Below are 13,737 nucleotides of genomic sequence, written 5' to 3' on the forward strand. Positions count from 1 at the left end.
TGACAAGACACATAGAAAATGTGTCACAGCTGAGGTCCTAGAAAGTGTGGACCTCTGTGGTTTGCTTAGGGCTGAGAGTTCCATGCATGAATGTATACATGCCTGACAGAGGATTTGCAAACAGTCTGTAGAGGACTTCTATCACCAGCTTAAGGAAAATTCAAGCATTTGCAGACTCATTTACTTACAGATGCCGAGGCATGGTGCTATTTAGGAATATCATTTCAGTGGCTATATAGAAGACAATGTAGAGAAGCCAGACTAGTTAGAAGTCTCCCCACACTGCAGTGAGTAGGTGAGTAAAAGTTGATCACTTAGGGTTCCAGGGACAAGGGTGGGAAAGAGATCAAGTTAACATAGAAAGGTAATACACATTTTTGGGGTACCAATTATGTGACCGATTCTGAGAGGTATGCATTTGTGCTTATGCTTCACATTTAAGCTTCACAGCTATTCTATAGTTACACTATGTCCACTTTATAGACAACAACACTGAAACTCAGAGAGGGTAGTAATTTGCCTAAGGCCACACAGTGAGAGGAGCTGGAGTTTAAACTCATATTATTAGACTTTGGTTTGTTGTTGTTTTAATGCACCTAGAAGCCTTTCTAGGTGACTATTATAGCAGGAGCCCTGGTTCGGGCAATAATCATAAAAACAGTGAAGATGACCCTAGCACTGTCGCCATGAATGACATTTACAATATGTTTCTGTGAAGTCTGTGTTCTAAGCATTTTAACAACAGTATGCCCCTTCAGTTTCGTAATTCAGTGAAGACGATGACCACAAACGTTCTATTTACTGTGAGGTATGTTGAGGTTAGAGAAGTAAAGAATGTCATCCCAGGCCCTACTTTTCAAATAAGACGCTGGTCCCCATCTGTGGGTGAGGAGAGAGATGGACCCTGCCACCTCCTGCATTATAACCACCCTGTTGTCTTCTCTCCAAACAGTGTCCTGAGGAACTGAAGCCCATGAAGGATGGCTCAGGCTGCTATGATCACTCCAAGGGCATCGACTGCTCTGATGGCTTTAATGGAGGGTGTGAGCAGCTTTGCCTGCAACAGACACAGCCTCTGCCCTATGATGCCACCTCCAGCACCATCTTCATGTTCTGTGGGTGAGTCTCCATCTCTGAGGTCCAGGAACTCCCACATAGCTGCAGGGATTCCGTGGACAAATGCTCGGGAAATACTACCTGACCAGGCTAGGGCTGACTGTCAGGGGCATAGCCTTTTACTCATTTTGATTCATACCCTTTTGGGTGTGCAAAAAAAGAATGGATAAGAAAACAAACAATGAGTGAGGAGCACATGCACTCATCTCTAAGCCTCTTCCTAAGGTGTAGATTAGATATTGTCCCATTCTGGTCCATGTCCCTGATCTTTCTCTGTCTTTCTTGCATCCCCATCAACGTATGTACAGACAGATTCAGGGATGTGAAGGTGTATGTATAAGTACACACATTGGCTCTGCCAGGTTGCAAACTAGACCCTGTGGGAACTCAGCAGTTTAGCTTTACTATTTGGCCTCTCTGGGTCCCATGTCCATCTAGGTCAGGACAACTAGCTGGGGAGTGGTACATCTAAAACCAATCACACAGGTAGAGTTTCTAGACAGCTTCTGGCTCCTGACGAGTTCAAGCCCAGGTGTTTTTGTTACTATTTTTATTTTTATTTTTCCTTTTTTATTGGTTGGAGAAGGCTTGGGATTGAGCCCAGGGCCTTTCACATGCCAGGCAAGTGCTACTTGCCTGAGCTACATCCCCAGCCAAACAAAACAAGTTTAGAAATCAGTGTGAGAAATGAAGAGGAGAACATATTCAGATCAGTTCCCCATGGCCTCTGTTCTCTCTCTGGGCTTCAGCTTACCAACCTGTGAAAGATGCTTATTCTCACACACAGGGGCCGATGATGTTTCTTCCAAGTGACCCTGTAGATGATACTTGTACCACCTCAGTGACTAGAGTGGTGTTTGGTCCTCAGTAAGCTCTCAAGAAAATAACAACATTTTTGTTTTACTTCTCCTACTTATTCTGTCTCGGATTTGCTCATCTTTGGCTGTCACTCAAAAGAGTCCTGTGATCCCTGCGAGAAGTGTACCAGACTTTCTCATTTCTAAGCAGAGCAGAAAAAGAGACTTAGCAACCTTTACAGTCCTATGCACCCCCCTCTTCCCCCCCAAAAAAATGGTGGGAGCAAGCATGGATTTAGTCCCAGTTTCCCAAAAAATCAATTTAACTTTCATGGTTCTAGTACAGAGTGAAGTACTTATTTCAGGGTCTCCTTTCCTGACCCTTTCAAACTCGGGGCTGCCGGTGCCTTCAAGCAGGTGTTGAAGCAGCTCGCTGGAGGCCTTAGATATGTATCGATAAAATAAATAAGAAATAAATTAGCGTATGCAGACCTGAATTTATGGCAGTCTCTCCTCAGCTTAAGTGACTGCAGGGCAATGTTGAGTAAATTATGCATGGATTCAGATCTGCAGGCTTGCATACGGAATCAGCTGTGTTCTTATCATCGTTATTTTCCTCGCTATGCACTTTGTGGGAGGGAGGGTGTTCTGCAGAAAATAACAACAGACACAGCAGCAGCCACAGGAGTAATGGATTTTGACATCAGAAACTATCACTGCCTTCTACCCAGTGTGCACTGCAGGGCACCTTAGAGTCAATAGACAGCTACTAGTCCCAGGACTACCTCTGTCCCTTAGGCAGTAGCCTCCCAGGACTCCTGACCTTCTGTGTCTGTAAAATGTTGATAATACCTGTCTCAACCTAAAGATGGTTGTGGAGAGTACAAAGTACTGTCTGTTTTACTGTCCTGTTAAGTAACACATTCAAGGCAATAGCACTGGTAATGTAGCTTGTGGCCTCCTAACTGGGTGACCTTTGGCATTTGATTTAACATTGCTTAACTCTGAGCCTCAGTTTCCTCCTCTGTAGCATAGGCATAATATGTGAAGGGATATTATAGGGAATGATGCTTTGCCTACACCACATTTGTGTGCGTACCAAAAGAGCTTTGGAGCTACATACCGAGCGGAGCAATGTAACCACACGATGTGGCCTGGTGACAGCTGCTCGCCTCTTCCTGATGACATGATGCCCTCCACTTTGCTTGGCTGGTCTGTGAAACTGGACTTGCTGACCTTTTGTACCATGAAATTTCTGTGAAAGTGTTAAACAAGATTGGATTAGCGCATGGGTGAGCGGTTAGAGCCCCTTCACTGTTGGTAAACAGAACAGAAAAGGAAATGGAACGCAGGCTTCTGAAAGCCAACTGTAGCTTCCACATGTTTGGGAAATTGTCTATTAAAGATGCAAATGAGAAGTTACCCACACTTGTTAGGAGCACTGTAAACAATGAAGGCTATTAGCAGGTGCTTGCGAGAGAGCTGGCTGAGAGAGAAGTAAGGTGCTGTTGAATTAAGCAGGGTAAACAAAACAGACCCTCCCTTGCTCAACTCCTCATAAAGCTCTATGACCTTTCTAAGGTCGGATGGGAGGAGGCTGAATAAATCTGTTTGCAGGCAGGTTAATAACAGAAGCTAATGATTCATTAAGTACTTCTTACGTGTCGTGACTGCTCTAAGTGACTGCCCTCTTAATGTTCATGACAGCTCTGCAAGAAAGGGGCAGTTATGATTTCTACTTTACTGATTAGAAGACCAAGCACAGAGTGCCCAGGCTCAGTGGCTTGCCCAAGGTCACGGAGCTGGTAATTGGTGGGCATAGGAATTCCAGCCCCGGCTGTGGGACTTCAGTTTTAGGCCAGACAGACCTGCTAATAGTTGCCAGCCTCTGAATATATCCGGTCACGGGATCTTGGTGAAATGACTGAGTCTCTCTGAGCCTTTGCTCTTTCACGTAGGATCAGAAGTAACTGTTCACAACTGTGGGGATTAAGTGTGATTATGCAGGCAGGGAGATTGGCATGTGGAATGAAGCATTTCAGTAAGCTGTATAGTTATTAGTTTAATAGGTAGAAAGCCATAGCATTTAAGTGTTCAGTTATTGAATTTCTGTTTGTTTGTTTTGGGGGCCAACAATCGCCAGCTGCCGAGGGACCAAAAAATCAGGCTTCTGAAGTCCCTTGATATCAGTTCTGCAGGCAGAGCAATCAAGTTGCCCTACGTGTGCCACTCCTGACAGAAGCCCCTTTTTCAATAACTGAATTTTATATTGTGCTTCCTACTCTGTATCCAGTACCCAGAATAGAACCTAGCACACAGGAGGTGCTCAACTTGTAATAATTTTTAAAATGTCTTCACTTAATGTAAGTCAGTGTAAGGCATTGCTGGTCTGGAGTAATTCCGTTAATATCTGCAACCCCTCTTCTCCCTGTACCCAGCAGCCCCTCTTCCCCCTGTACCCAGCAGCCCCTCTTCCCCCTGTACCCAGCAGCCCCTCTTCCCCCTGTACCCAGCAGCCCCTCTTCTCTCTGTACCCAGCAGCCCCTCTTCTCCCTGTACCCAGCAGCCCCTCTTCTCCCTGTACCCAGCAGCCCCTCTTCTCCCTGTACCCAGCAGCCCCTCTTCTCCCTGTACCCAGCAGCCCCTCTTCCCCCTGTACCCAGCAGCCCCTCTTCTCCCTGTACCCAGCAGCCCCTCTTCTCCCTGTACCCAGCAGCCCCTCTTCTCCCTGTACCCAGCAGCCCCTCTTCTCCCTGTACCCAGCAGGCCCTCTTCCCCCTGTACCCAGCAGGCCCTCTTCCCCCTGTACCCAGCAGCCCCTCTTCTCTCTGTACCCAGCAGCCCCTCTTCTCCCTGTACCCAGCAGCCCCTCTTCTCCCTGTACCCAGCAGCCCCTCTTCTCCCTGTACCCAGCAGCCCCTCTTCCCCCTGTACCCAGCAGCCCCTCTTCTCCCTGTACCCAACAGCCCCTCTTCTCCCTGTACCCAGCAGCCCCTCTTCTCCCTGTACCCAACTCATCCCATTTGTCTTCCTGGTCCTTTAGCCTGGACACCTCTTTGTCACCTTCTAGTCTGTTTGTTTGTTGAGAGAGAGGGGGTTTCTTTGTGTAACCCTAGCTGTCCTGAAACTCACTCTGTAGATCAGGCTGGTCTTGAACTCAGAGATCCACCTGTCTCTGCCTCCTGAGTGTTAGGATTAAAGGCATGTGATACCATCACCTACATTCTATTCTTAAGGCAAGCAATATCTTTTTCAGCAAGTTCTCCTGAACATCATGGGAGTCTTGTGAATGAGTTGTGTTATTACCTCAGTGCTGGGTAATAATATCAAGGCTTTCAAATAAAGACTGCTTAAATTATGGCTCAATATTTACTAAGTGGGATTAGAGGACATATAGAAAGGATTTTTTTCTCTTTGTCATTCTTATGTTCATGTGTCTAATATATTATATGCATATGTATAATTATGGGGAATGACATACTGAATGAAACATTCAATAAGCTATATAGTTAATAACCTGTTTTTTTTTTCATTTCTTCCCTTCCTCTGATTAAGGAGAGAATACTTACATGTGCCTGTAATTCATTTTTAGGAGTAGGGGAGGGGATTGAGGCAGGATCTCATGGAACTCAGGCTGGCTTTGGACTGACTGTGTAGCTAGAGATAACCTTAAACTCCTGATCTTCCTTGCTTCCACCTCCCAAGCATTGGATTACCATCATGCACCACCATACCTACCATTTGTGGCTAATCTAATTTTACTCATGATGTCTGGATGAATCTTACAGACTGGCTCTCTGGTTAACTACCCACATTGCCAGTCTCTTGCCAGATGACACATCCTGCCACATTTTTTCTACCTTTTGGAACTCCACTGAATTCCTGACTTCCATGTTTTACTTGTAATACCACATATCCTTTAAGAAAAGAAGCTATTTCTTAGCCACCTAGGTGTCTGTCTTAGTCACTGTTCTATTGCTGTGAATAGACAACAAGACCAAGACAACTCTTATGAAATAAAGCCTTTAACTGGAGACTTCTGTACAGTTTCAGAGAATTAGTCCAGTATCATCATGGCAGAGAGCATGGCAGCAGATGGGCTTGGTGCTGGAGAAGTAGCTGAGAACTGCATCCTGATCCGTAAGCAGAGAGAGATTGGATCTGGCATGGGCTTAAAGCCTATGCCCGGTGACACATTTCCTCCCACAAGGCCACACCTACACCAGCAAGGGCACACCTACTAGAGCAAGGTTACACCTCCTAATCCTTCTCAAGTAGTGCAGCTCTGATGACTAGACATTCAAATATATAAACCTGTGGGAGACATTCTAATTCAAACCTCCATGGTGTTTGTGCTACCATTTTCTACTGCTTGACCCCCAAGGGCTTCTTCAGAGCATTAACACCTGAATGAAAGAATTTGCTTACCTTGAGTTTGTTGCATCCTCTCTATGTTTGGGATTTTATGAGATGCTAACAATGTAGTGAAGCACTGATCTGATCACAGGTTCTTGTCCACAAAGGACAAAGAGGATACTGAGAGCAGGTTGCTGAGCCTTCCCTCCATCCTTATGGATGGGAGCAGAGGCCAGGTAACCAGTGTGGCTGACAGAAGCTTTGGGGTAGGTTGTGAAGTCACTGGACACTAAGCTGAAGCATTTAGATTGAATTTTATAGATGGGGAGGCACTGCCTTCTGTGAAGACCCCAGCAAGTTGCCTAGCAACCGAATTTATCTGCTGTGTTTGTGTGGGTGTGTTTACAATGTCTACCACACACATTTCCAAGAGAACTTAATTTTATCCACATAAATCTGATGCATTTTTGTAAGTTGCTAATATAAAGATAGGGTTAGGCAGCAGTATGTATAAGAAAGAAAGGGGAAAAGAGAAAATAGTGTTGGGAGTCTGAAATAAGAAAGTCACTCAACAGAATAAATTTAGCTTTGTGATTCTTGGCAATGAAAGTAAACAGTTATGAAAACAATCCAGTAGATTATGTAGTTGTCTTTACTTGAGAAAAAGATTCTGTTGTTTGTTTTTAATGTGTTTTGGGAGGTGTGTAGTTTCTTGGTGTTATTAACTAAGACATTTACCCACTTGTTCCCATGTAAACAATGGTGAAAATTTTATCAACAGTTTTGGAGTTTCCTTATTTCTCAGGGTGATTAGAAAGAAAACCAAGGCTCACAGTCACCTGAACTACTCTTTGGAGGAAAAGTCAGGAGTTTGAACCTTCCCAAGTATTTCTCAGCTCCAGCTCCAATGAAGATGTATTCACAGGATGGCAAGATAGCTCAGCAATTAAGAGCACTTGTTGCTCCTCTAAAGGATCCAGGTTCAGTTCCCAGTAACCACATGGTATCTTGCAGCCATTTATAACTCCAGTTCCAGGAGATCTGATGTTTTTTCTGACCTTCATGCACATCAGTCACACGTATTTTTTAAGGTCATACATGCAGAAAACCACTCAGACATATAAGATAAATATATCTTAAAAATTGTTTTAAAAGAAAGTGTATTTACACACATGGGCTCAGAAACATGCCATCCTCAAATCATCCTAATTGTCCCTTGGGTTGAATGTTCTGATTAGATGATTTGGGGAGAGAGAGGAGACAAATGCACTTGACTATTATCTCTAGCTAATCGGAATTCCTGATTCTCATTCCCCAAACTAATGTCTGTTCTAGATTTAGACAATACTGAACTAGGGAGTAGAGACACTGGATATGATTTTAAGCATTAATAAACTGTGGGTAGAGACATCCCCTCAAGCACTTGTTTTGTGGCACTTTCTTCCTGATGGGCTAGAACCAGACCTCTCTCCCTTTGTGTCTGAGCTAAAGGATGTCGACTCTACCTCTAGTAGTGTTAGATACTCTTCTTAGTGCTCTGACAGAGTACCAGACAAGAAGCAACTGCAGAGCAGAAGGGTTTATTATGGCTCTAACTTTAAGAGATACAGTCCATCCTTGATGAGAAGCCTTGGTGGCAGGAGCTGGAGGCAGCTGGTCACATTGCATCCACAGACAGGAAGCAGATAATGAACAGGAATGAGGGGGGGCAGGCTATTTAAGGTTCCAGAGCCTTCCCAAACAGCACCTCCAGCTGGAGACCAACTGTTCAAATACATGAGCCCATAGGGGACATTTCACATTCGACTCACACTACTGAGTTAATACTGGATGCCTACATACTAGAGAGACATTTTAGTGCTGAAGACGAAATCTAAGGTCTCAGCAAGTTAGACAACTGAGCTATATTTTAATACCTAAATGCCAGATTATTATCAAACATTATAGCACTGTGCTGTTCATTAAGCATTTTCAAATTATCAGCAAATTGAAGGAAACACATAGTCTGCCCATGGGTTTTGAAAGGCACTTTCTTATAAGTCATAGGGAATGCTGGTCCTGAAAAATGGTTACAAAACATGAAACAGTTGAGTGTGAGGCTCAAAAAGGGAAGTCTGTCCTTCAGGTTCCCAGTGTATTTGGCAGTGGTCAAGGCTATGATGAGTTCTGTTGCAGAGAAATATCTGTTTAATGTAAAATACACACATTTCCATATTTTATAGAATTAAAATTAAAATAACTTTTTACCAATGGTTTTGACAGAGTTGAAACAATATTCTTTTTTTTCTCTTCCCTAGTGTGAAATGCTAGTGTTTCTTATAATTGTAGCTAATAGATAAAGTCTACTATTTAATTAACCTGGAATGTTCTGTGGAAACTGTCATCCTTCCCTTCCTCCTTCCCCTCTTCCCCTCAGTAACCTTCCAACTCCCTTCTTCCCCGTCCCTGGCTCCTCTCTTCTCCTTTTCCTTCTCTTTCCTTGGCTTTCTTTCTTTTTTTCCCAAAAGGACTTCAGTGCATTACTTCAAAAATATTTTTTGTACAAACTTCCTTTCTTCTTGAAGTAAAACCTTCGGATCCAGACTATATGGAGAAGAACTTTACAGGTCTTCCTTTTGATGAACATTGGATCAACTCTGAGACTCCCAATAAGAGAGGCTCCTGTAACACTAACTAGTGGGAATAGGACTGTTGAGGTCCGAAACTACTGGCCCTGCAGAGTCAGCTAAAAAGAGCCTGCTCCTCTGTTGCCATCATCATCAGATTCTAAGTTCATTCCCATATTGGTCCAAGTCTCTGGTGTGCATTTCCTTCAGTTCCATTTAGCTTTAACTTTTCTTTATTTTCCATCTTTCTGTAAGGATTTGGTTCCCTTCTTCATTTTAAGAAATACTTTCTAGTTTATGTATTTCAATAAATAATTTTATTGCCCCATAAACCACTGAGGAATGATGGAATAAGCAATCCAGAAATCACAAAAATAAAATTTTAAAAGCATGCGCTTTGAGAATTTGACTGTTTTCTATAGGTTCTTATCTTTTTTGCTTTAAAAAATCAAGATGATTAGAGAGGGTAGCTTATGCTAATGTGGAAAGAACATTTCATTTGGAGTGAGATGACCAGTGTTGAGGTCATAGTTTTTCCAAGTAGTCATGTGACCTTGGTCAAAGAAGGTAACTATCCCAAGCCTCAGATTTTCAATGGCAATGCAAGAATGAAAGAGCCCATATCTCCACATTACTGTGAAGGTTAAATAAACAAACATGCTGTTGACCAGACACAGAGAAAGTTTTATGGGGCTCTTTACAAATCCCCATGAAGCTCTACAATCCCTCCAATGTGATGAGCATATTAAAGGAAGCACAGTCATTTCTTTCAGCTAAAATGCCCGCTCTGTGTCTCTACCTACTTTATGTTTTGCATTTGGCATATGTATAAATATATAATTTCATGCAGATCTTGGCTGTTTTCCTGTGAGCCTACGCTCTTTCAAATTTCTGTAAGAAAAACCTCCCCGACAACAGAATGTTCTAAAGAAGCCGTATAATTATGTGGCATCATACAGAAATAAAATTTAAAAAGAAAGCAACAGCTAAACAGACCTTCACATAAATCTTTCTGTGGGCTAAGGTGCCCTGAGGGAGAGAATTGTTCACATTTCAAAACTCAGAGGATCATTTGCCTTCATGAATCTGGTTTTTTGCCCTGTGTCTATAAGGGCCTTACAGAGCTTACCCCAGGCTGTTTTGTTTTCTCTCTCTCTTCTTCCTTTCTTGCTGAACCATAATCCTTTTCCACCCCGAAGCAAAAGAGAAGTCCCTGGAATCTGCAGTTTTGATGTCAAAATTGTGCACATCGACTCACATCCACATACAATCAGACAGAGCTTGAGGTCTGACACCCTGGGTCCACCTGCTAACACCATGGCTGAGTAGCCCCTTCTTGTCTCTGATGCTTGTTTTGCTCATTTGACAATGGAAGCAGGGTGGTAATCCTGAATGAGGATGAAGCTCCTGCTGTTGGTTTTGTAGTGAATCCCCACAAACTCAGTGACTAAGAACAACACAAGCTTGCTACCCTACAGCTCCAACTGTCAGAATTCCTCAAATCTAGGCACTGGCCACGAGGGTTATGTTCTGGAGACTTTAGTAGTCTTCATCCAGCTGCTGGGGGCTAATATTCTCCTTGGTTCTCTTGTGGCTGTCTCCTAAGGGTTTATTTGACTACAATATGGCTTATTTGAACTCCTGATCTTAGAAGTTTCAGTCTGTGAATGCTAGGCCCTGTTGCTTTGGGCATGTCACACACAGCACAGTACATGATTGGCAGGTGAGTGTGACAGAGAAGGAAGGCTATTTACTTCATAGTAGTAGGGAAGCAAAAGAAAGAAAGAAGGGCTAAGATCTCAGTATCTCACTCAAGGGCATTCCACCTCTAGTGGCATAACTTGATTTCCACTAGTCACTACCTCACAGTGGTTCCACAACCCATAACAGAGTCACTGACTGGTCAATCACACATTTAATACATCTATTATAGGTTATAAGTAGCAAATCAGGTAGTCTACACAATGTGCATCTGTGTTGTTGTGGATACAGAATTGAACTTCACACATACAGATAAATATAAATGCAGTGCACTTATTTTGCTTATATATTATACATGTTAGTTACATATATAAAAATATAAAATGTTCATATCATTCATTCCTAATGACCATACCATAAGAAGTTCCTATTTTTTTAATTTAATTTAAAAATTTGTAATTTAAGAAATTTTCCCACTCATTCTATGTATCAACCACAGATCCCCCTCCCATCACTCCTCCCACTCCCACTCCCAGCATTGCCCCAAACCCACCCTCCATCTCCTCCTCCAAAAGGGTAAGGGCTATCATGGGGAGTCACCAAAGCCTGGTACATACAGTTGACAAAGGACCAAGCCTCTTCCCCCTGCATCAAGGCTGAGCAACGTGTTCAACCATAAGTAATGAGCTCCAGAACGCCATCTCATGCACCAGGGATAGATCCTGATCCCACTGCCAGGGGCCTCTCAAACAGACTAAGCTACACAACGGTCTCCCATATGTAGTGGGCCTAGTCTGGCCCCATGCAGGTTCCACAGCTGTTGGTCTAAAGTTCATGAGTTCCTACTAGCTTGGTTCAATTGTCTCTGTAGATTTCCCCATCACGATCTTGATCTCCATTGCTCGTATTATCCCTCTTCCCTCTCTTTCACTGGACTCCTGGAGCTGAGCCTGGTGTTTGGCTGTGGATCTCTGCATCTGCTTCCATCAGTTACTGGATGAAGGCTCTATGATGACAGTTAGGGTATTCACCAATCTGATTACCAGAGTAGGCCACTTCAGGCACCCTTACCACTATTTCTAGTAGCCTAAGCTAGGGTCATCCTTGTGGACTGCTGGGAATTTCCCTAGCACTGGGTTCCCCTAACCACATAATGTCTCCCTCTATCAAGATATCTCTTCTATTGCTCTCCCACTCCATCCTTCCCGCAGATCAACCATCCTGTTCCCTTATGTTCTCATCACCCATCCTCTCTCCTCTACTGCCTCCCTCACCCCCAGTTTACTCATGGAGATCTCATCTATTTCACCTTCCCAGTGCAATCTTAGGGTCTTCCTTGTTAGCTAGCTTCTCTGGAGCTATGGATTGTAGTCTGATTATCCTTTGATTTACATCTAGTATCCACTTATGAATGAGTACATAGCATGTTTGTCTTTTGGAGTCTGGATTTCCTCACTCAGGATGATATCTTCTAATTCCATCCACTTGCCTTCAAATTTCATGATGTCATTGTTTCTTACAGCTAAGTAGTACTCCATTGTGTATATGTACCACATTTTCTTTATCCATTCTTCAGTTGAGGGCATCTAGGTTTTTTCCAGGTTCTGGCTATTATGAATAATGCTGCTATGAACATAGTTGAACAAGTGTCCTTGTGGTATGATTGAGCATCCCTTGGGTATATGCCCAAGAATGGTATCATTGGGTCTTAAGGTAGATAAATTCCCAATTTTCTGAGAAGTCGCCATACTAATTTCCAAAGTGATTGTACAAGTTTGTACTCCCACCAACAGTAGAGGAGTGTTCCCCTCGCACCACATCCTCTCCAGCATAAACTGTTATCAGTGTTTTTTATTGTCGCCATTCTGATAGGTGTGAGATGATATGTAGATGTATCCAACCTTCCCATCAAACAATAAACACAGAACCAATGCAAAGAAGAAAGCCAAGAGGTCAGAGCCAAGAGCCAAAACCTTACCCTTCCTCCTGCAGTGGTCCTACCTCTCTGAACCAGAGCTACCCCTGTGTTAAAGTCTTTATATAGAGTTCCTGTCCTGCCTTCTCATTGGTTGTAAACCCAACCACATGACCGCCTCCTCACAGCCTGTCTGTATAGGCCTCCAGGTTTTCCATGATTGGTATTAAGATTAAAGGCATGTGTATCCAATAATGGCTGTATCCCTGAACACACAGAGACTTACCCAGCTCTGCCTACTAAGTGCTGGAATTACAAGCGTATGCTACCACTGCCCTGCTTTCCTATGGCTTGCTAATAGCTCTGACCCCCGGGCAACTTTATTTATTAACATACAAATAACATTTTAATACAAATAAAATATCACCATATTTCCCCTTTTCTATTTTAATAAAAAGGAAAAAAAAGAAAAAGCTTATAACTAATATAAGAAAAACTATATACAAAAGGACAATAACTATATACAATATATACAAGTAATAAATACCTAAACAATGTCTAGTCCATTTGTATTTGACAAATTCAGAGAAAATAATTTCATTATCTATCCTATTTTGGTAAGTCCAAAATGTATCCTAATTAATCTTCAACTATAACTAACTAACCTTCAACTATAACTAACTAATCTTCAACTCCCTCAGAGACCCAAGAAGGAAATAATATTAGCTAACAAAAATAAAAACAGGAAGTGCACATAAGCAACCTCCAAAAAATTTGTGAGTTGACAGAAACAGACAGCTGTCTGGACAGTCACCTGAGGTTTCTCCGAAGTGCTGGGGCATCATCTTCAGCCTATAGGCCCAGCATATCCGACAGACTCATTTGTGAAGCAGGATGTACACAAGGTCAACAGTTCAACCTCACATTGAGTGAGAGTAGTCCATGTACCAGAAACACCTGAATTCCACCAGTGTCATGTCATGATTCAGGATTTCAAATTCTGGAAATTGCTGATGGTTTTCCAACTCAGCTGTCCATTCTTCCTGGCTGTGTATATATGGCTTCATCTCAGCATCCCATTCTTCTCCATATCCCTCCATCAAATGCCAGTCTACTATTGAGAGGCGTGAGCTTAGTTACTCTTCAAGAATAACTGTTTCAGCTGCTGTTCCATTGCACATCAGAGGCCATCGGCCCACTGCCTGTTCAGCTGCCTTCGAAGAAAAGGGCACTGTACCTTTTTCGA

General features: G+C 42.9%; 1 protein-coding gene and 1 non-coding gene across 6 annotated transcripts in view; one reads left to right on the forward strand and one right to left on the reverse strand.

The window, feature by feature from the left end:
- Astn2 (astrotactin 2) overlaps positions 1-13,737 on the forward strand; it is a 947,200-nt gene that overhangs the window by 574,744 nt on the left and 358,719 nt on the right. For all 5 annotated transcript variants that reach the window (XM_052714946.1, XM_052714945.1, XM_052714947.1 and 2 more), the window contains one exon: positions 953-1,119. In XM_052714946.1, coding sequence (XP_052570906.1) covers positions 953-1,119 — 167 coding nt within the window. The remainder of the gene's footprint in view (positions 1-952; positions 1,120-13,737) is intronic.
- On the reverse strand, positions 4,036-4,163 carry LOC128098083 (U11 spliceosomal RNA). Its single transcript, XR_008214115.1, has one exon. It is a non-coding gene; the product is annotated as a U11 spliceosomal RNA (small nuclear RNA).

The sequence above is a fragment of the Peromyscus californicus genome, unplaced genomic scaffold (assembly GCF_007827085.1).
Source record: "Peromyscus californicus insignis strain IS unplaced genomic scaffold, ASM782708v3 Scaffold_5__1_contigs__length_169319896, whole genome shotgun sequence".
NCBI lineage: Eukaryota > Metazoa > Chordata > Mammalia > Rodentia > Cricetidae > Peromyscus > Peromyscus californicus.